The 24483-nt window shown below is 39.3% G+C and overlaps 1 protein-coding gene across 2 annotated transcripts in view; it reads right to left on the bottom strand.

Annotated features, from left to right (window-relative positions):
• Positions 1-24483, bottom strand: part of BMPR2 (bone morphogenetic protein receptor type 2) — a 196854-nt gene that overhangs the window by 93781 nt on the left and 78590 nt on the right. For both annotated transcript variants that reach the window (XM_054479150.2, XM_063648353.1), the window contains exons 2-3: positions 7982-8152; positions 5572-5742 (exon numbers count right to left, since the gene is read on the bottom strand). In XM_054479150.2, the coding sequence (XP_054335125.1) occupies positions 5572-5742; positions 7982-8152 (342 nt within the window). The remainder of the gene's footprint in view (positions 1-5571; positions 5743-7981; positions 8153-24483) is intronic.

Raw genomic sequence — 24483 nt, 5'->3', positions numbered from 1 at the left:
CTCCTGACCTCAAGTGAGCCGCCCGCCTTGGCTTCTCAAACTGCTGAGATTACTGGCGTAAGCCACCGCGCCTGGCCAGTTTTTTGTAATTTTAAAATGTGTTTTTGTTAAAATTTTTATGTTAATTTTTTTTTAAGACAGGTTCTCACTCTGTAGCCTAGGCTGGAGTGCACTGGCGCAATCTTGGATTACAGCAACTTCCGCCTCCCAGACTCAAGCGATTCTCCCATCTCAGCCTCCCAAGTAGCAGGGATCACAGGTGTGCGCCACTATGCCCAGCTAATTTTTGTATTTTTGGTATAGATGGGGTTTCTCCATGTTGCCCAGACTGGTCTCAAACTCTTGGGATCAAGCGATCTGCCTGCTTTGGCCTCCCAAAGTGCTGGGATTACAGGCATGAGCCACTGTGCCCTGCCATAATGGAAAATTTTAAAGGAGAAAAAACTCACCATCACCAAACTTTCTATTTATTGTTATATGACCATGAGCAAAAGTTCTGTTTCTGAATTTTATATTTTAATTTCTTTCTTTAAACTTCAACAGATAAAAGTATTTTTATTTTGGTTAAACACCTAGCAATTGCAGACTAAATGTCTGACATTCGATATTACAGTAGTTATTTTTCTTGAGGTTAGTGCAAAAGCCAAAACTGATCTTGTTTGCCAACTTTCACTTCACTCAATTTTTTTGTCTCAAGAACAAAATATATAAATTGAGTTAATGCTTCCAAATTAGAGCGCTTTACTTAAAACACTTTCCCTTTTTATTGCAATAGCACTACTGATTCCTAGCTGGCAATATTCCTACTTTTGGGTCAAAAGGTTATAGTAAACTAAACTAAGACCTGGGTAACAATCTGAAATGTAAGGCAGCTGTAAAGATCTTTGAGGATGATGTATGAACAAATTCACTTTCTCTCTTTCTTTTTCTTTTTGAGACGGAGTCTCTGTCACCCAGGCTAGAGTGCAGTGGTGCAATCTCGGCTCACTGCAATCTCCGCTTCCTGGGTTGAAGTGATTCTTCTGCCTCAGCCTCCCAAGTAGCTGGCATTACAGGCACGTGCCACCATGCCCAGCTAATTTTTGTATTTTTAGTAGAGACGGGGTTTCACCATGGTAGCCAGGCTGATGGAACTCCGGACCTCAGGTGATCCACCCACCTTGGCCTCCCAAAGTGCTGGGATTACAGGTGTGAGCCACCGCACCTGGCCACTTTCTCTCTTTCATCTAGCTAGAGGTACAAGTGAAAATTAGAGACTTTGTTGTGTTTGTGAAAAATAAATGTATCCAATTCAATACAATCTCCTAATAGAAGCTAATGGCCTTCAGTAGGTAGAAACTACAGCTATAAAGAAAATTTCCTATTGCTTTCAGTTTAGTGCTTCATCAACAAATCAAAGGAAATAATCCAAAACTGATGATCCTAGAATATGGTCTGTTAAAATTTGTTGACTAAGACAATTCTTGAGATGTGCTATATTTTAACTTTTTAAACTTTAAAAATTGTTTAAACTTTTTATTTGGAAATAATTTAAACCTTACACAACAGTCACAAGAATAGTACAAAGAATACACCATATACTTTTACCCAGATTTACCTATTCACCTATTGATACCATTTTACTGTTTGCTTTTATTACCTCTCTCTTTCTACATACACACACACACACACACACACACACACACACCTTTTTTTGAACCAATACACAGTAGAATCATGGTCCTTTATTCTTGAACACTTCTTAGATTATTTCCTAAGAATATGGTTATTCTCTTATAAAACCACAGTATTGTTATCAGCTTCAGCACATTTAACATTGAAACAACATTTTTCTCTAATCATCATGTCCTTTATCACATTCTTCTCATCCAGTAAAAGACAGGCACTGCCTAGTTGTCCAGTCTTTTTTGCTTCCTTTGACCTAGACCTTTCCCACAGTCTGTTTTATATGACATTCACATTTTTGAAAAATGCAATCCCCCTTTTTGTAATAGAACATTCCTAATTTGGGGTTTGTGTGATATTACCTCATGATTAAATTCAGGTTATGCATTCTTGACTGGAATATAGTACTATATTAGTTACGTGTCCTTCTCTAGGTATCATGGATTTCCATGTGTCCTTCTTTAATAATGTTAACTTTTATTATCTGGTCAAGGTGTCCAGTTTTCCCATTTTTTAATTACTAATTTTTCCCTTGAGATATGTGGGAGGCATGCAAATATCCTGGCTCATCATTGAAACTGCCCCTAGATTTAGGATCCTTTGATGATTCTTGCCTGATCCAATCCTTAACACAATGGTTGCAGAATTATAAGCTGCCAACTCCAGCAATCCTACATTTACCAGTTGGCACTTGACATTCTACTCATGATTCATTTTCCTTCCAGTGGTTCACAGTTCGTTAATGTACTTGTTTAGCACTCAAATTGACCCAGATTTAGCCAGTGGGAGTTCCTTCCAGCTGGCTCCTGTGTCCTTATGACAAGTCTCCATGATATTTTTAGGTACTTTTCCTTCCTTTTTTTGCTTTGTTTTGTTTTTGAGACAGGGTCTCACTGTCACCCAGGCTGGAGTACAGCTGGAGTACACAGCTCAATGCAGCCTTGACTTCCCAAGTTCAAGTAATCCTCCCACCTCAGCCTCTCAAGTAGCTGGGACTACAGGCATGTGCCACACCTGGCTACTTTTTAATTTTTTTTGAGATAAGGTCTATGTTGCCCAGGCTGGTTGTGATATTCGGGGATCAAGTAGTCCTCTTGCCTTGGCCTCCCAAAGTGCTGGGATTACAGGCTCTTTCCTTACTTTCTTACAAAAATTATTAAAACATTACAAGATGTCCCAGGCTTATCTTGTATCTATCCTGCTCCAGTCTTGGGATAAATCATTTTTCTAAGAAGCTTTGGTTCCTTTTTTTATTTTTATTTTTATTTTTTGAGACAGCGTTTCACTCTTGTTGCCCAGGCTGGAGTGCAATGGCGTGATCTTAGCTCACTGCAACCTCCGCCTCCCAGGTTCAAGTGATTCTCCTGTCTCAGCCTCCTGGGTAGATGGGATTACAGGCGTGCACCACCACGCCCAGCTAATTTTTGTATTTTTAGTAGAGATGGGGTTTCACCATGTTGGCCAGGATGGTCTTGATCTCTTTACCTCGTGATCTGCCTGCCTCAGTCTCCCAAAGTGCTGGGATTACAGGTATGAGCCACTGCACCCAGCCTCAACTCATTTTCTTAATCCTATAATGCATGTACGATGGTTTCAGAATTGCTTTGCCCACACTACTAAAAGACAAATCTTCGCAAAAGAGTTCAGTATTTGTTTGCAATTCTCCTCCATCCTTTATACCACATCTTGCACAAGAGTGTATATAGTCAAATACTGTGCTTATAAATCACTTGGATTAGTTCTTTTTCTCTTCAGGGCTTTTTTTTTTCCCCCTTATCTTTCAATAACTTTGGTATCAAGGTAGTTATTATAGTAATAGGAAATACAATTGGGGCCGGGCGCGGTGGCTCAGGCCTGTAATCTTAGCACTTTGGGAGGCCGAGGTGGGCGGATCATCTGAGGTCGGGAATTTGAGACCAGCCTGGCCAACACAGTGAAACCCCATCTCTTCTAAATATACAACAATTAGCCGGGCGTGGTGGCAGGCACCTGTAATCCTGGCTACTTGGGAGGCTGAGACAGGAGATCACTTGAACCCGGAAGGTGGATGTTGCAGTGAGCCAGGATCATGTCACTGTACTCTAGCCAGGGTGGCAAAAGCAAGACTCTGTCTCAAAAAAATAAATAAATAAAATAAAAATAAAATTGGGTTCATTTATTTCAGTTTGCTTATACTGTGAGGAATTTTTCTCCTTTCCATTCTTAGGTACTTAATTTTTTTTTGCTTACGTAGAATAGTGACACGATGCCAACAGTAAAAACTACATACAAAAAGCTACACTCAGGCCGGGCGCGGTGGCTCACACCTGTAATCCCAGCACTTTGGGAGGCTGAGTCGGGTGGATCACCTGAGGTCAGGACTTTGAGACCAGCCTGACCAACATGGAGAAACCCCGTCTCTACTAAAAATACAAAATTAGCCGGGCGTGGTGGCACATGCCTGATCCCAGCTACTAGGGAGGCTGAGGCAGGAGAATCGCTTGAACCTGGGAGGCGGAGGTTGTGGTGAGCCGAGATCGTGCCATTGCCCTCCAGCCTCCACAACGAGAGCGAAATTCCGTCTCAAAACAAAACAAAACCAAAAAAAAACAAAAACAAAAAAAAAGCTACACTCAGAGAACATTCACTCCTTTCCATATTCTTTCTGTCTCATTCCTTGGATCCCTTATAAATAACCAAGTTCATTATTTTCTAATTTATTATTTCTTTTTTTAAAGATAAGTCAATAATAGATAGGCTTTTTTATTTTCCTTCCAGTCCTATACAAGAGAGCCTACTATATATACTTTTTGCATCTAATATTACCGGTGAAAATCACTCTGTGCTAGTTCATAGAGATCTTATTTTTTTCTTATAGCTGTATAGTTGGTACTCCATTACATGTATGTACCATAGTATATTTCAACTAATCTCCTATTCTTGGACATTTACTTCCTAATATTGTGCAGTTACAAATAACTGCAATAAACAACTCAATGTCTATGTATACTCGTACTATTGAAGATGTATCTTCCAGATAAATTCCAAGAAATGTGAAAGCTAGGTGAAAGAGTAAGCACACATGTAGTTGTCTTAACCAAATTTCCCTCCATACAGGTTGGAAAGTTCTACATTTTATTTTGAGACAGAGTCTCGCTGTGTCACCTAGGTTAGAGGGCAGTGGCACAATAGCTGCAGCTTCAACTTCCTAGGCTCAAGCAATTCTCCAATCTCAGACTCCCAAATAACTGAACTACACATGCGCGCCACCACGCCTGGCTAATTTATTTATTGTTTTGGTAGAGATGGGATCTCACTATGTTGCCCAGGCTGGTCTTCAGTTCCTGGGCTCAAATGCTCCTCCTGCTCTGGCCTCCTAAAGTGCTGAAATTACAGACATGAGCCACCGTGCCTGGCCAGTACTATATTTTACCAAAGTTATTTAGTAATATATTGATGCCTTGGAAGTCCTGGTGCATCTCTTTCGGATTTCAGGTGTTTGCCAGATGTAATCTTATGATGCTGGAACTCTACCTCTCACTCCTATCAACTTTGAATTTTTTTTTTTTCTTTTAGGTTCACTCTTGTTGCCCAGGCTGGAGTTCAATGGCGCAATCTTGGCTCACTGCAACCTCTGCCTCCCAGGTTCAAGCAATTCTCCTGTCTCAGCCTCCTGAGTAGCTGGGATTACATGCACCTACCACTACACCCGGCTAATTTTTTACTTTTGGTAGAGACAGGATTTCACTAGGCTGGTCTCAAACTCCTGACCTCAGGTGATCCACCCACCTCGGCCTCCCAAAGTGCTGGGATTACAGGCATGAGCCATCACGCCTGGCTTCAACCTTGAATGTTTTTTATGTTTTTTTATATTTTGCAAATCTTTGGAGAAAGGAAATACAAAGAAAAGTTGGTTACTTTACTTACTGAGTGGTGTTGTGTCAGGAGGTGGAAAATTCTCAGTAAAGTTGACATTACATAAATCTGTGCTACAACAGCAGAAACGGTATGTTCCATTCTGAATTGAGGGAGGAGTGGTAGTTACTACACATTCTTCATAGTGACACTCTTGGGGATCTCCAATGTGAGACCAACATCCTATAAATCAATATGAATACAAAAAAGGAGACAATATGATAAAACTAAGAGAAAAACAACAAACTAAGCAGTAATTTCAACAAATGTGACAGCACATGTAAGCTATGAAACAGTTTTGCAAATCAACAGGAAACATATTTTTAAGAAACAGAAAAATAGTAAAGGATACCAAAGACATTTCATGGGGGGGAAAAGGCCACCAAAAAAGGTTTAACTGCATGATTAATCTAAGAATTATTTATTTATTTACTGAGGCGGAGTTTCACTCTTGTTGCCCAGGCTAAAGTGCAATGGCACGATCTCAGCTCACTGCAGTCTCCACCTCCCGAGTTCAAGCGATTCTCCTACCTTAGCCTCCCGAGTAGCTGGGATTACAGGCATGTGCCACCACCATGCCCAGCTAATTTTGTATTTTTAGTAGAGATGGGGTTTCTCCATGTTGGTCAGGCCGGTCTCAAACTCCTGACCTCAGGTGATCTGCCTGCCTCGGCCTCTCAAAGTGCTGGGATTACAGGTGTGAGCCACTGCACCCAGCTAATCGAAGAATTATTAAAGCAAGAGTAAGGTTTCATTTTTGTCTATACCAAATATATTGTTCTAGGTTTAAAAAATAATATGGCTGGGCACGGTGGCTCACACCTAGAATCCCAGCACGTTGGGAAGCCAAAGCAGGAGGATCACTTGAGCCCAGGAATTTGAGACTGGCCTGGGCAACACAGCCATACCACATCTCGACAAACACTTAAAAATTAGCTGGAAATGGTGGTGCCTGGTTGTGGTCCTACTGACTTGGGAGGATTGCTTGAGCCCAGGAGGTCAAGTTTGCAGTGAGTCATGAATGTGCCACTGCACTCTATCCTGAGTGAGAGTGACATTCTGTCTCAAAAATAAAATAACAAATAAATAAATAATATATATCAGAAAAATGGCTGGGCGCGGTGGCTCATGCCTGTAATCCCAGCACTTTGGGAGGCCGAAGTGGGCGGATCATGAGGGTCAGGAGATCGAGACCACCCTGGCCAACATGGCAAAACCCTATCTCCACTAAGAATACAAAAATTAGCTGGGCGTGGTGGTGCGCACCTGTAGTCCCAGCTACTTGGCAGGCTGAGGCAGGAGAATCGCTTGAACCCGGGAGGCGGAGGTTGCAGTGAGCCGAGATCCCACCATTGCACTCCAGCCTGGGTGACAATGCGAGACTCCATCTCAAAAAATAAAAAATAAAAAAAGAAAAATGATTCAGTAACACAGACACCTTCATACAGTGTTAGAGGGAATATAAATGAACAGTACTTTTAGAAAGCCACATGGAAATTTTTATACAGTCTTTAAAATGTTGATATATCTTATAACCTAATAATTCTACATCAAGGGATATATTTCAAGAAACAATCACATACAATCAAAAAATTATGTTTAAAGTTGTTCACTGAACAACTGTGTTTTACTATGCATTACAGTGAAAACATGAAAATAACATAATGTCTACCAACAGAATAAGCTGTAAGTAAACTATGATACATATATACAATGATATGTTGTGCAAAAGTTAAAAAGGTTTTCAGAGATTCTTTAAAGACATGGAAAAATGCTTATAATTAAGGTGGAGAAAACTGGATATGAAATTGTTTATACAGTATGTTCCTAATTTTTTTTTTTTTTTTTTTGAGACAGAGTCTCGCTCTGTCGCCCAGGCTGGAGTGCAGTAGTGGGATCTCGGCTCACTGCAAGCTCTGCCTCCCAGCTTCATGTCATTCTCCTGCTTCAGCCTGTAGCTGGGACTACAGGCGCCCGCCACCATGCCCGGCTAATTTTCTGTATTTTCAGTAGAGACGGGGTTTCACCGCGTTAGCCAGGCTGGTCTCAATCTCCTGACCTCGTGATCCACCCACCTCGGCCTCCCAAAGTGCTGGGATTACAGGCGTGAGCCACCGCACCTGGCCAGTAAAAATATTTTTAAAGAGTATATTATTGTAGACTTTTGTTTTCCTTGTAGTTCTCTATATATTCCAAAATTCATAGAACGGGCATGTATAACATTATAAGAAAGATGTTTTTAAAATAATCTAAAAATAAATAGCCTTTTATAAATTTGGGGCTTGTGGATACACCTGGCTTTATATATACACTTTTAAATTCACTGTTTTTCTGAACAGGATTTTAACATACTTCCATGTCCTTTTTAGATAAATATCAATTGTATAAAACAGTCATTTCAGGTAAGGAAAGTATCACTTGCCTTGTTTTACAAGATTTATGTCCCCTTTTGATTTCTCCCAAAGGCCATAGCAGGTGCTACCTTTTGAGCATAATATTGTCCCATTTTCATGAGAGATTCTACTCTCACCTATCCCAAGGTCTTGCTGATATGGATCTTTAAATGCACATAGCCGTTCTTGATTCTGCGAAGCTAAAATAAAGGAAATAAAGGAATGACAAAATATTATTACATAAAATCTTTGTCTTATCTGAATGACTTCATAAATTTCCCTACTAAATTATTTGAATTGAAATCTTTAAATAAATTTGTAATTTTACATTCAATGACGTTCTTCTGTTCATGAATTCATTTGTAAACTCCAAACAAGAAGGAAATTTTAAAATTCTCATTTCCCAAAAGCAATCCCCTCGTACTCAAATTATTCTCACCACTCTTGCTTTTATTAAATAATTTTGGTGTCCAAATAAAGAAATATCATCAAAGAAAATGTCCATGTTCAAAATTACCAAGTCTTCAAAACAAACCTAGAAGGCTGAATAATTCTGGAAATTGCATAGTACTTACTTTTATCATATTTTATAGTCAGTTATACAAAGTTACATACATAATTAGGTATGGTAAACTAATGATACAAAGAGTAACTATGAATGGGTACATGGTTTCTTTTTAGGGTATATATATCTGTTCTAAAATTAAACTGTGGTAATCATTGCACAAGTCTGTACATTTGCAAAAAAAAAAATAACTGAATTGTTCACTTAAATTGAGTGAACTTCAGGTATAAACTATACTTCAATAAAAAAAAAATTCTTTCTTTTTTTTTCCTTTTTGCTTTTTTTTTTTTTTTGAGACAGAGTTTCGCTCTTGATGCCCAGGCTGGAGTGCAATGGCGCAATCTTGCCTCACTGCAACCTCTGCCTCCTGGGTTCAAGCGATTCTCTTGCCTCAGCCTCCTGAGTAGCTGGCATTACAGGCATGTGCCACCACGCCTGGCTAATTTTGAATTTTTAGTAGAGATGGGGTTTCTCCATGTTGGTCAGGCTGGTCCCGAACTCTCGACCTCAGATGATCCACCCAACTAGGCCTCCAAAAGTGCTGGGATTACAGGCGTGAGCCACCATGCACGACCAAAAAAATTACTTTCTGTTATTCAAATTATCAATATAATAACCAGAAGAAGAAATGCTCAATAGACTTATCCTAAAAGGACAACCTAATGTACTTTTAATGCCAATCTTTCTCCACACACGTAATCCGATTTAACTAATTTTTGTAGAACATTTGCCACATAATTTATCAGCTAATAAATATTTACCAACATTGCTGAGAATACTAAAGTAAAAGGTTATCGAAAGCAATATCTGATCTATTTCATTTCTTACAGTAGGCTTTCCTAATGTGTTTGACTAGCCAAAATAATAGTCTAATACACTTGGCCAATATATTCCTTGGGGGCTTCTGACTTGTTTCTTTATTTTGGATGTGTACCTTTAGTATGGCTTAATTCATACGCACCATAGTACTGAGGCTGATTTATTTAAATAATGTTTCTGAACAAAACTAATAACTAAATTCTGGAGATGAAATTAACCAACAATAATAAGAAAACTTAAAAGTTTTGTAGATGCTGGTCTTTTATCAATAGTTTAAATATTCTAGACATAATTCACAGGATTAGAACACTGACAAGAACTTTAGTGTCAGCCGATCAATCTGTCCATTTTATAAATGATTATATAGTGAAAAGCTTCACTCACACCCTTGTTCCCATTTGTCCATTCCAATGTTCCCCTCCTTCCACCCCAGGAAACCACTGTTCTTGGTTACTCAGGCATCCTTTCAAACTTTACCATTACATATTTTCTAAATACATAATATTTACATATTTACAAATGAAGAGATTGGGTTAAGTAAAGGCAATGCATAAAAATAGAACCTCTTAAAGGAGTTTTGAACATAAAACTGGTAATACAACTGAAAAAATCCAATGTTGGCCAGGCGCAGTGGCTCACACCTGTAATCCCAGGCACTTTGGGAGGCCAAGGCGGGTAGATCAACTGAGGTCAGGATTCGAGACCAGCCTGGCTAACATGGTGAAACCCTGTTTCTACTAAAAATACAAAAAATTAGCCAGGCATGGTGGTGTACGCCTGTAATTCCAGCTATTCAGGAGCTGAGGCAAGAGAATCACATGAACCTGGGAGGTGTAGGTTGCAGTGAGCTGAGATCGCACCATTGCACTCCAGTTTGGGCAACAAGAGCAAACCTCTACCTCAAAAAAAAAAAACCCCCAAAAAAAACCAAAACCATAAGGGCCTGTGGATAGTTGAGCATTTTTTAAAAAAAGTATAGTTAAAAAAAAAACAAAAAAGGTATGGAGTGGTTTATCCCAGATATGCAAGCCTGGTTCAATATTCAAAAAATCAATTAATGTGCTCTATTAACACCCTGAGTACAAATTAATAGATAAACAGTGGTTACTAGGCTGGGCAAGGTGGCTCATGCCTGTAATCCCAGCACTTTGGGAGGCAGAGGCTGGCAGATCACGAGGTCAGGAGTTTGAGACCAGCCAGGCCAACATGGTGAAACCCCGTCTCCACTAAAAATACAAAAATTAGCCGGGCGTGCAGGTGCATGCCTGTAATCCCAGCTACTCAGAAGGCTGAGGCAGGAGAATCAGTTGAACCCAGGAGGCAGTGAGCCGAGACCACACCATTGCACTCCAGCCTGGGCGACACAGCAAGACGTCATCTCAAAAAAAAAAAAAAAAAAAAAAAAAAAAGTGGTTCCTAATTTTGGCAGGACTGCATGCAAGGGAGAAGAATTTGGAAATGTGTGGAAGTGGTATTTTACTTTGTTTTGGTTTACCTGTCAAAATGCCTGAAGCATTTTCACTGGCTTTTAATCCAGTCCCCAGGAGAATTAAATATTCTAATATACAAATAGCTTTGCAGGTGGAAGGACCATCTCTTCAAAATGCTATCCCAACCACATACGGGAAACAACAAAGAAAATGTATACTATACACATATGTAACAAACCTGCACGTTGTGCACAGTACCCTAGAACTTAAAGTATAATAATTAAAAAAAAAGAAATTGAATGATAAAAAAAAGAAAAAAAGTATATTATGATTTCTTACCTTTAAAAAGATAAGAAAAATACAATAAAATATAAATTATGCAGATATGTTTGTGGAATAACTAAGAAAATGTCAAAGGGATGTCATTTTTTCTTTTTCTTATCATTAGCTAAACAACTGAATCCAGTCAATTCTTATTCTCAATTGAACTGCTGCTTCTGATTTAAAACTCTCAATTTTCTAGCTTCCCCTTCTTCCTGGAATTATCATTTTTGTTCAAAACTGTTTGCACAGGTCATTATGAGCATTATATTTTCGGAGGTGAAGCTTGATTTTAGTTCCTTTTCAACAACCTAGGAAGATTAGACAAGCTTATTGATGTTCTTTTATTCAACAAACATACTAGCATGTATCTAAGTATTGTTTTTTTTGAGACGGAGTCTTGCTTTGCTGCCCAGGCTGGAGTGCAGTGGCATGATCTCGACTCACTGCAACCTCCGTCTCCCGGGTTCAAGCCATTCTCCTGCCTCAGCCTCCCAAGTAGCTGGGATTACAGGCATGCACCACCACGCCCGGCTAATTTTGTATTTTTAGTAGAGACGAGGTTTCATGCTGGCCAAGCTGGTCTCAAACTCCTGACCTCAGGTGATCCACCCACCTTGGCCTCCCAAAGTGCTGGGATTACAGGCATGAGCCACTGCACTTGGCCTGTTCTCTTTTTATTATATGTGTTTTTGATAATCAATACTTTCAATATAAAAAGTTTGGTGTGGCGGAGTGCGGCGTCTCGTGCCTGTAACCCAACACTTTGGGAGGCTGAGGCAGAAGGACTGCTTGAGGCCAGGAGTTTGCACCAGCCCGGGCAACACAGTAAGGTCCCCACAAGGAATTAAAAAATTTTTAAATATGGTAGTGCATGCCTGCAGTCCCAGCTACTTGGGAGGCTGAGGCAGAAGGATAGCTGGAGCCCAGGAGTTCAGGGCTGTGGTGAACTATGGCACCACTGCACCCTAGAGTCTGGGTTACTAGGGCAATACTGTACCCTATCCTGGGTGACAGAGTGATACCCTATCTCTTAAAAAAAAAAAAAAAAAAAAAGTTTGGTCTTTTCTCAGGTCAGGAAAATAATATTAATTTATGCTCTATTAACTGTTTTCATTCATTTTTCTTATGTCTTTTTTTGGAAATGACGACATGGATCCATATTATATTATGGATATATGATAATGGATCCATGGTCTCCAAAATTAGCACATTCTCTTTTATCATTCTCATTGTTTCCTCTGCTTCTGTGAGGGTTTCTCAAGGTGTTCTTCCAATCCTCTTATTCAATTTTGTACTACAATGTCTGTTCTTTACTTCCTTTAGTGGTAATTTTATTTTTTCTATTGATTTTTTAGTTTAGCTTGAAATCCTTCAAGATATCAGTACAGTATGCTCTTCCTCTCTGTTTAAAAAATATTCTCAAAGTTTTCTTTTTCTCCATAGCATGGATATTCTAATGTCAAATGCCAAAAAATTTAAACACTGGGCTTTTTTAGTTTAATTTCAAGTAATTTTCAGATGTAGAATCAACCTTTAAGAATTCTTTTTTATGGCTGCATAGTATTCCATGGTGTATATTTACCACATTTTCTTTATCCAGATTACCACTGATAGGCATTTAGATTGATTCTACGTCTTTGTTATTGTGAACAGTGCTGCAACAAACATACACGTGCATGTGTCCAAAATGGCTGAATTAATTTAGACTCCCACCAACAGTGTATAAGTGTTCCTTTTTCTCCACAACCTTCCTGGCATATGTTATTTTTTGACTTTTTGATAATAGCCATTTTGACCAGTGTGAGATGATATATCATTGTGACTTTGATTTGCATTTCTCTAATGATCAGTGATACTGAGCCGTTTTTTCATATAATTGTTGGCCACATGCATGTCTTCTTTTGAAAACTATCTATTTCCTTTGCCCACTTTTTAATGGGGTTGCTTTCTTCTTGTAAATTTGTTTAAGCTCCTTACAGATGCTAGTTATTACACCTTTGTCAGATGCATAGTTTGCAAAAATTTACTCCCATTTTGTAGGCTGTCTGTTTACCCTGTTGACAGTTTCTTTTGCCGTGCAGAAGCTCTTATGTTTAATTAAATCTTGTTTTGCTTTTGTTTTTTGTTTTGCTTTTACTTTTGTTGCAATTGCTTTTGGCATTGTCATGAAAACTTTGCCTGTTCCTATGTCCAGAATGGTATTGCCTAGGTTGTCTTCCAGAATTTGTATGGTTTTGGGGCCATTATCCTTAGCAAACTAATACAGGAACAGAAAACCAAACACCACAGGTTCTCACTTATAAGTGGGAGATAAATGATGAAAACACATGGACACATAGAGGGGAACCCCACACACTGGGGCCAGCAAAGGGTGGAGGGTGGGAGGAGGGAGAGGATCAGGAAAAATAACTAATGAAATACTAAGCTTAATATCTGGGTGATGAAACAATCTGTACAACAAACCCCCATGACAAAAGTCTACATATATAACAAACCTGCACATGTACCCCTGAACTTAAAAGTTAAATTTAAAGAAAATTCTTAATAAGGTTCTATTTCTTGTGATGTATAATTTCTACTATTTTTATTCAACAGGTATAGAGCTACACTGATAAATCATTTTTGCCAAAGTTGTACAAAAATATAGATGTTTGCCAAACAACTAAAAGTAGGTAAAAAGAGGAGTGTGAGGGTTGTGAAAGTGAGCTGCCAAATGGTAGCTGACAAAAAGTTTGTTAAACAAGTATAACCAAAAAACTATATCCAAAAAACTATAACTTTAGAAAAGAAGAGAGTACACTCAATCAGAGGAAGGCTTAAAGGAGAAAAATAAAAAGGATTTTCAGCAGAGAGACAGTATAAAAACAACTTTATATTTGGCAGCAGGACATCTTACTTTCTCACTCCAACATTCTGAGAACAGCCTACACTTTTTCTGTCTCAAAGATACTGCATGCAAGGTAGGTCCATAAATGTAAAACTCTAGAAACTGTACACAATTATGAAGAACAGCTTTTCAAATTAACTCTATAAAAACTTTTTAGAACCTAGTGATAACCAATTTATACACAGGGAAGATTTGGCAGGGATAAAAATTGTAATTATAAATAAGTTTGTTTATAGGCAGATACAAATTGAAGTCCCAAATGTATAAGAAAATTGGGTTAGAGAATGCAAAAACTACACGTCAAATAAAAAGAAAGCCATCTTTTTGAATAAAGAAAAATGTGCACATTAAAAAACAATCACCACTGGTTATCATCTACTCTAAACATCTGTTAAACTCAGAGCTATAGAAAGGATAAAGAGGACAATTTGACAGAATACAGCAGAGGCCAAATTCTAACTGAGCACACTAACAAAGATAGACTATAAGAGAATTAAGCATTTAATTTTAAAAAAAAAATTTTTTTTTGAGACAGGGTCTCACTCAGTAATATTGCCCAGCTTGAGTGCAGTGGCACAACCTTGGCTCACTGCAACCTCCAGCTTTCAGGCTCAAGGGATCCTCCCACCTAAGTCTCCTGAGTAGCTGGGACCACAAGCACATGCCACCAAGCCCAGCTAATTTTTGTGTGTGTGTGTTTTTTGTTTGTTTGTGTTTTTGTAGAGACAAGGTCTTGCTATGCTGCCCAGGCTGGTCACAAACTCCTGGACTCAAGTGATCCTCCTGCCTTGGCCTCCCGAAGTGCTGGGATTGCAGGAGTGAGCCACAGCACCTGGCTCAAAAATTTTTTTAATATTATATATATGGCAAATAAATGCTTTAAACAAAAAGTATCACTATACAGAATTGTCCATGTGTTACCATATCATTTAAACCGAAGTTGTTCAATCATTTACTTGAAAAACAAGTAAAGTCTGGGCATGGTGGCTCACACCTGTAATCCCAGCACTTTGGGACGCCAAAGTGGGCAGATCACCTGAGGTCAGGAGTTCAAGACCAGCTTGGCCAAAATGGAGAAACCCTGTCTCTACTAAAAACTACAAAAATTACCCGAGCGTGGTGGCGTGTGCCTGTCATCTCAGCTACTTGGGAGGCTGAGGCAGGAGAATCGCTTGAACCCCAGAGGCGGAGGTTGCAGTGAGCCAAGATCACACCATTGCACTCCAATCTGGGTGACAGAGCGAAACTCCATTTCAAAAAAAACAAAAAACAAAAAAAGTCAAACTTGCAATCTATGTCTTGTCCTTTGAGTAGAAGTGTCTCATTCTATTATATGATGTTGGGGGAAAAAAATGAAAGTATGACACAGAAAAATTAGCATAGGTTTCCAAAGATTTTAATGGCTTATCTATAATACTCTCTCTCTCTCTCTCTATATATATATATAATCTTGCTAAAAATAATATAAAATATCTTTATATTATTGCTTGCTAAAAATAATCTATCTTTATGTCATTTTTCTGTTTCTTCTTTTATTCTAAAAAAAGTCATTATAAATCTATATTGATGAAGAAATCACTAGAAATAGATAATAGTCATGAAAAATTATTATATCATGTTCAAGATAAATGAGCTATATTAAGGCTGGGCACACAAAAAAAAACCCTTAATCATCTGAAGCAATGAATAACTGAAACACGATATGACAGCTACAGTATGCAAAACCCAAACATATATAAGGCTATTTATTATTCTAACTCAAAATCTTATTACATGAGGCTTAATCTCATTCATTGTTTTGGATCAGATGCTAATACTAGTGTCTCTCAATAGATAGATGATTGATAGGTAGGTAGGTAGATAGATAATAAATCTGTTTTGAAAATATGGTCAATTTGGCAGACAACAGTATATGGGTTATTGGAAAGGTATATCCCCTTCTAAAAATCCCAAGGCACTTTAAAAAAAAGAAAGGAGTGAAAAAAGGAAAGAATACAGGTTCAACTTACACATTTATATACAGTTATTAGGAGAGTTCACACTATTGTGTGTCTTCTAAGAGATACCCACATATGAAGCTCTGTATACTGTACAGTTTACGTGCAATCTCCACACTCGGGTTCACTGTGAGTAGCAGAGATATATGAAAGGGCTTTGAAGAGTGCTATACAGTCTGGACACGGTGGCTCATGCCTGTAATCCCAGCACTTTGGGAGGCCGAGGCTGGTGAATTACCAGAGGTCAGGAGTTCAAGACCAGCCTGACCAATATGGTGAAACCCCATCTCTTCTAAAAATACAAAAATTAGCCGGGTGCGGTGACACACGCCTATAGTCCCAGCTACTTGGGAGGCTGAGGCAGAAGAATTGCTTGAACTCAGGAGGCAGAGGTTGCAGTGAGCTAAGATCGTGCCACTGTACTCCAGCCTAGGCAACATAGCGAGACTCCCTCTGAAAAAAAAAAAAAGAAAGAAAGAAAGAAAGAAAGAAAAGTGCTATATAAATAGAATCAATTGGTCGGGCGCAGTGATTTGCGCCTGTAATCCCAGCAGTTTGGGAGGTCGAGATGGGCGGATCATGAGGTCAGGAGTTTAAGACCAGCCTGACCAACATGGTGAAACCCCATCTCTACTAAAAGTACAAAACTTAGCTGGGCGTGGTGGTGGGCACCTGTAATCCCAGCAACTTGGGAGGCTGAGGCAGGAGAATCATTTGAACCCGGGAGGCAGAGGTTGCAGTAAGCCGAAATTGCGCCATTGCACTCCAGCCTGGGCGACACGGCAAGACTTCATCTCAAAACAAAAACAAAAACAAAAAAAAACATAGTATCTTTGTGATGAGATCTGAAACAGGTAATTAGCAATACTACTTTTTTTTTTTTTTCTTTTTTGAGATGGAGTCTCGCTCTGTTGCCCAGGCTGGAGTACAGTGGCGCAATCTTGGCTCACTGCAAGCTCTGCCTCCCGGGTTCACACCATTCTCCTGCCTCAGCCTCCCAAGTAGCTGGGACTACAGGCGCCCACCACCATGCCCAGCTAATTTTTTGTATTTTTAGTAGAGACAGGGTTTCACTGTGTTAGCCAGGATGGTCTCAATCTCCTGACCTCATGATCTGCCCACCTCGGCCTCCCAAAGTGCTGGGATTACAGGCGTGAGCCACCGCGCCCAGCAATACTACTTTAAGATAAAAAGTACACAAAAGAACATACCATGAAAATAATCCAAAAACACTTTAAAATAAAACTAATCATTTTGGGCCAAAAAACACTTTAAAATAAAACTAATCACTCCTCATAAACAAAAAACTCTCCACTTCTTAATGTTCATTATAATGGATTTTTACTAAGGAAAGCAGACTTCAAGTAAGACACAATCACAGCATTGTTTCTCACTCAAAATAAGACTAACGTCTTTTGTGTGATCAATAGCTATCATGACAGACTTCCATATACTATGTATCAGCACAATCCAATATAATTTTCTGTGAAATGGAAATATTCTATAATCTACATTGTCTAATACAGTAACCAGTAGTCATATTTTTTTATTTTTCTTTTTTTAGATAGAGATGGGGTCTGGCTATGTTGCCCAGTCTGGTCTCAATCTCCTGGGCTCAACCAATCCTCCTAACTTGGCCTCCCAAAGTGCTGGGATTACAGGTGTGAACCATCACTCTCAGTCACCTTATTTGGATATTAAGCACTTGAAATACAGCTAGTGTGACTGAGGAACTGAATTTTTAGTATTGTTTTAATTTCAATTAATTGCAATGTAAATTTAAATAGCCACTGCTATAAGACTTAAAATTGTGTCCCCCTCAAATTCACATACTGAAACCCTAACCCACAATATGATGTTATTTGGACATGGAGCCTCTGGAGGTAACTAGGTTTCAAGGATGTCATGAGATAGGATTAGTACCCTATAAGAACAGACACCGCAGAGCTTGCTTCGTCTCTCTGTGCTATGTGAGGACACAGAGAGAAGGTGGCCATCCGCAAGCCAGGAATACAGCCCTTACCAGGGATCCAAATCATCTAGCACCTTGATCTTGGACTTCCCAGCTTCCAGAGCTGTGAAAAAATAAATTGCTGTTGTTTCAAGACATCGAGTCTATTGTATTTTGTTGTGGCAGTCCAAGCCAACTAATATAACCACGTGTCTCTAGTGCTATTTTAGATAGTGCAGCTCTAGTTTATATAAATATACTAAGCATTATATATAAACAAAATTGTCAAATTGTAATCACGTTTTGGTTTTGTCCATTAAAGCCCAACTGTAAATTGTTCTGATAATCTGCTTCTCCTAAAAGACTTCCTCCTCACAGACTCAGAGCAAGTACTATAAATGAGTGCTCAATAACGTAACAAGTTACTAGATAACAAATAACAAGTAACTAGATAAGTTAGTAGGTAAGTTACTTGGTTATAGACTATTACCAAAAATCAAATACCAGGCCTCTTGGCTTTATCCCCAATTTACTTCCAGCAAGTAGCCTTCTCTTACATAAATGGGAATTTAAAACTTTAGTATTCCAGTAGCATCTGGATATTTAAATTCTACATATTCACGGCTGGGTGCAGTGGCTCACCCCAGTAATCTCAGCACTTTGGGAGGCCAAGGTGGGCGGATCGCTTGAGCTCAAGAGTTCGAGACCAGCCTAGGCAACATGGCAAAACCCTATCTCTACCAAAAATACAAAAAATTAGCCAGGTGTGGTGGTTTGTGCCTGTAGTCCCAGCTACTTGGGAGGCTGGGGTGGGAGGATCACTTGAGCCCGGGAGGTGGTGATTGCAGTAACCCGAGTTCATGCCACTGCACTCCAGCTTGGGTGACAGACTGAGACCCTGTCTCAAAAACAAAAATTAAAAATAAATTTTTTTACTTATTCAGAAATAAGAAAATAATAAAATGAGGAGTGGTCCTAGTCTTACTGCAATATTTTACTCGCCTTCTTGATAGCATCTCTTACTAAAAATTTTTTAATTTTTGGGGATACATAGTAGGTATATATGAGGTACATGAAATATTCTGATACAGACATGCAATGCGTTAACAATCACATCAGGGTAAATGGCATATGCATCCCCTTAAGCATTTATTCTTTGTATTACAAACAATCCAATTATACTCTATTAGTTATTTTAATGTACAATAAATTATTGTTGACTGTAGTCACCTTGTGCTATCAAATATTAGATCTTATTCATTCCATCTAATTATACTTTTGTACCCATTAACCATCCCCAGTTCTGCCCTGTCCTTACCCCCTCTGCCACTACTCTTCTCAGCCTCTGTTAACCATCTTTCTACTCTGTATCTCCGTGAGTTCAATTGTTTTAATTTTGAGCTCCCACAAACAAGTAAGAACATGCAAAATTTGTCTTTCTGTGCCTAGCTTATTTCACTTAACATAATGTCCTCCAATCCATGTTGTTGCAAATAACAGAATCTCATTCTTTTTTATGGTTGAATAGTACTCCATTGTGTATATGTACCACATTTTCTTTATTCATTCACCTGTTGATGGACACTTAGGTTGCTTCCAAATCTTGGCTATTGTGAACAATGGTGAAGTAAACAGGGGAGTGCAAACATCTCTTTGATATACTGATTTCCTTCCTTTTGGGTATATACTTAGTATTACTAAAAATTATTATTAAAAGTAATAGAATTTTAAATAATGGGCAGAATTTCTGATAATGAAGGGACTATAAAGAATTTACTCAAAAAAAAGACAGTATATATTAAACTGCAATGATAAGATCCACAATTTGATCATGTCACGTCCTTGCTTGAAACATTTTAGTGATTTCCTACCATCTTCAGAAAAATTTCCAAAATCCTTAAGATGTTGTACAAGGACCTACATAATCTAGAAACTCCAAATCCCTCCAGCTTCATCCAGATAGCACACATAAAGTACCATTCTCTTTTTCACATCAAGGCCTTCATGCATTCTGTTCTCTTTACCTGGAGTGCCTCATTTATTTACTTTCTGTTCCTCTTAAACATTTCTCTGAAGACTCCTACTCTAATTACCCCAGACCACTGAGGTGGGATCCCCTATCACATACTTCCATAACATTCTATACTTATTCACACAATCCCCATACTTCTTACTACTTGTAAATGTGCTTAGCTTGTTCATTAAAGTATAAGCTAAAATAAGAGCAGGGGCTGAGTCCTTGTTCACCATTGTGTTTTTAGCACATGGCATTATACTTGGCATTCAACAAGTATTTATTGAATAAGTAAATGATTGATGTGCTTCTTTCCCCTAATTTTTGCCACTAATAAGAACTATTAGAACCAATTATTTTAAGAGACAGGGTCTTGCTATGTTGCCCAGGCTGGACTTGAACTCCTGGGCTCAAGTGATCCTCCTGCCTTGGTCTCTGGAATAGTTGGGACTATAGGCACAAGCCACAATGCCTGACTACTAGAACCAATCTTTCTTATTAATGAAAACCAAAAACAAAACAGGAAAATGAAATCATATATCACACAAAAACTCATACAATCGCAATTTATTTACAATATGTAAACAACTGTTCATAAATTGGTGATGAACAAAATGTGATACATCCACATAAGTTACTACTCAGCAATAAAAGGAATAGATTATGTAACAATATGGATAAATATCAAAAACATTGTTCAGAGCAAAAGACATCACACACAAGTGCACATAGATTCCATTCATATGAAATGCTAGAGAATACGAAGTAATCTAAAGCAGATCAGTCATTGCCTGGTACTAAGGGCAAGGGGCAAACAGAATACAAAGGGGCATAAGGAATCTTTGGGGGATGATAAAAATGTACTGTATGTTGAGTATGGTGGGGGGTTTCATGACTATTATACAATTATAAAAACTCATCAAATTGGCCAGGCGCAGTGGCTCACGACTGTAATCCCAGCACTTGGGGAGACTGAGGCAGGCGGATCACCTGAGGTCGGGAGGTTGAGACTAGCCTGACCAACATGGAGAAACCCCATCTCTACTAAAAATACACACAAAAAAAATTTAGCCAGGAGTGGTGGCTCATGACTGTAATCTCAGCTACTCCGGAGGCTGAGACAGGAGAATTGCTTGAACCTGGGAGATGGTGGTTGTGGTGAGCTGAGATCATGCCATTGCACTCCAGCCTGGGCAACAAGGGTGAAACTCTGTCTCAAAAACAACAACAACAACAACAACAAAAACTCATCAAATTGTAGTTTTTTGTTGTTGTTGTTTTGAGACAGAGTCTCGTTCTTGTCCCCCAGGCTGGAGTGCAATGGCACGATCTCGGCTCACTGCAACCTCTGCCTCCTGGGTTCATGCAATTCTCCTGCCTCAGCCACCCAAGTAGCTGGGATTACAGGCGCCTGCCACCACGCCCGGCTAATTTTTGTATTTTTAGTAGAGACGGGGTTTTGCCATGTTGGCCAGGCTGGTCTCGAACTCCTAACCTCAGGTGATCCTCCCGCCTCGGCCTCCCAAAGTGCTGGGATTACAGGCGTGAGCCACTGTGCCCGGCCCGAATTATACAGTTTTAAATAGATGCAGTTTATACCTCAATGAAGTCCATTTTTTAAAAGGCAAGACACAATATAGAGCTGAATAGGACAACATATAGTTCAGGGGAATTTAAATATTTTTCATTCATGTTATTAAAAGGTGTTATTGAGGCACAGAATCCTAGGCATAACCTATAATTGAAAAGTAGGATCTATGAGTGAATATAAATTTTCCCGTAAGTTTAACTGATAGAAATTTTTTAAGACCTTCACTGTCATTCTGTATCTAAAAATACAAGAGTCATATAACACCCATTTTTCAGTAGTTGTAATATATTTATCTGTACTGAAGAAGTCTAAATGTCTTATCTTTACCCTGGAATGAAGTTCAGGGACTAATTCTGGGCATGCTTGTGTGTTTGGCTTTGGTTTATCTAAATGTCAAAATGAACTATCTAAAATAAACAACACAGGAACCTTGCAGTAATGGGGCAAATAACTAAATAGCTGAAGCAACAGTATTCCTTTCCCAGAACACAAACTTCTCAGGACAAATACAACTGGGATTTCAGAGTAACACAAATTCTGTTATGAACTATATGAAGAACAGAGTATCTTAATCTAACATAATTGTCTCTATAAAATTTAGTGTAACTCAAATTTCTAAATTTAAGTATATAAATCAAGCAAGAGAGTCCTCTATTTCCCAATGTTATGGTGAAATCTTTTTTTTTCTTTTTTTTTTTTGAGATGGAGTTTCACTTTTGTTGCCCAGGCTGAAGTGCAATGGCGTGATCTGGGCTCACTGCAACCTCCGCCTCCCAGGTTCAAATGATTCTCCTGCCTTAGCCTCCCAAGTAGCTGGGATTACAGGCATGCGCCACCATGCCCGGCTAATTTTGTATTTTTAGTAGAGACAGGGTTTCTCCATGTTGGTCAGGCTGGTCTCAACCTCCCAACCTCAGGTGATCCACCTGCCTTGGCCTCCCAAAGTACTGGGATTGCAGGCATGAGCCACCTCGCCCAGCCCATGGTGAAATCTTTTGTAAAGCAAATAATCCTTTCAAAAATAAAATATTTATCCCTTAATTTACATATTTCTATATCCAGAATACAACATATTAAATTATCATTCTGCTGAGCATTCTCATGATGTCAGAGAAAGATCATAGTAGGAAAGAGATTAAAACCTTCATAAGGTACCTGTTCAGGATGTTCTCAAATTTGATGTTGTGTTGGGGATCCCTGAGACCCACAGAATTCAGCACATAGTCGTACTCAAGGCTATAATGCTTTTTTTGTTGTTGTTCTTGTTGTTGTTTTTTGAGACAGAGTCTCACTCTGTCACCCAGGCTGGAGTGCAGTGGTGCCATCTTGGCTCACTGCAACCTCCCCCTTCCTAGGTCAAGCAATTCCCCTGCCTCAGCCTCCCAAATTGCTGGGATTATACGTGCATGCCACCAAGCCTGGCTAATTTTTTTTTTTTTGTATTTTTAGTAGACACCGGGATTCACCACGTGGGCCAGACTGGTCTCGAACTCCTGACCTCAGGCAATCCACCCACCTCAGCTGAGTGTAATCCCAAAGTGCTGGGATTACAGGCGTGAGCCACCGCACCCAGCCTCAAGGCTATAATATACTACAGCAAAATAATACAAACCAAATCAGCAACAGGAAAAGACATTTGAATTAAAGTCAGGAGAAAACCAGGTGTAAACTTCCATCAGTTCCATGGAGTTACATAGGGTGCATTTAATTCCTCTAGCAGTGAATTGTGACAAAATGTGTGAAATGTTTAACCAAGGAAGCTCATTAGAGACTCAGTGTCCAAAGTTTTTATTGGGTCATGGGTCACATAGGCATACTTAGCCTAGCAGGTATCCAAATTCCCAGAAGAAAGGGAGGCATCCAATATAAAGCATATTTCCACATTGTTTGCACAAACACTTTAGGCATAGTAAACCACTCATATCGGTTTGGGAATGGTGGGAACACTCCCAAAATCTAAATTCCTAAATGCTAGCTAAGGGCCAAGTTGCAAGCAGGCCATTCTAAAGATAGCAGTCTCAGGTCTGTTATTTTTTTTATTATTTATTTATTTATTTATTTATTTATTTATTTATTTATTTATTTATTTTTTGAGATGGAGTTTCGCTCTTGTTGACCAGGCTAGAGTGCAACAGCGCAATCTTGGCTCACTGCAACCTCCACCTCCCGGTTTCAAGCGATTCTCCTGCCTCAGCCTTCTGAGTAGCTGGGATTACAGGCATGTGCCACCATGCCTGGCTAATTCTGTATTTTTAGTAGAGACAGGGTTTCTCCATGTTGGTCAGGCTGGTCTCGAACTCCCGACCTCGCCTGCCTTGGCCTCCCGAAGTGCTGGGATTACAGGTGTGAGCTGCCACCCCCGCCCCAGGCCTGCTATTCTAACTCTTTTCTGTACACACCTAAAGAGAAAGGCAAGCAAAGGCTGATTAAAACAAAAAATACACACACACACCCCCCAATTCTAAGCTGACAAAATAATCCAAGCTTTCCCAAACAGCAATAAGATATATTGTTCTCTCCTAATTCAGAGCCAACAGCTAAACCACAGAAAAGCACATAAGCCACGCTTAAACCTCTAAGAGGCTTATATATCCTGGAGTCTACATAAAAATCAGTCATTAAAGAGGCCGGGCACGGTGGCTCATGCCTGTAATCCCAGCACTTTGGGAGGCCGAGGCAGGCGGATCATGGGGTCAGGAGATCAAGACCATCCTGGCTAACATGGTGAAACCCCGTCTCTAATAAAAATACAAAAAATTAGCCAGGCATGGTGGCACACGCCTGTAGTTCCAGCTACTCTGGAAGCTGATGCAGGAGAACTGCTTGAACCCAGGAGGAGGAGGCTGCAGTGAGCCAAGACCACATCATCGCACTCCAGCCTGGGCGACAGAGCAACACTCTTTTTATTTATTTTATTTTTTATTTTATTTTTTATTTTTGATACGGAGTCTCC

The sequence above is a fragment of the Pongo pygmaeus genome, chromosome 11, assembly GCF_028885625.2.
Source record: "Pongo pygmaeus isolate AG05252 chromosome 11, NHGRI_mPonPyg2-v2.0_pri, whole genome shotgun sequence".
Taxonomy (NCBI): Eukaryota; Metazoa; Chordata; class Mammalia; order Primates; family Hominidae; genus Pongo; species Pongo pygmaeus.
Note: the sequence above shows the minus strand (reverse complement) of the source record. Positions and strands in the feature narration are given on the sequence as shown.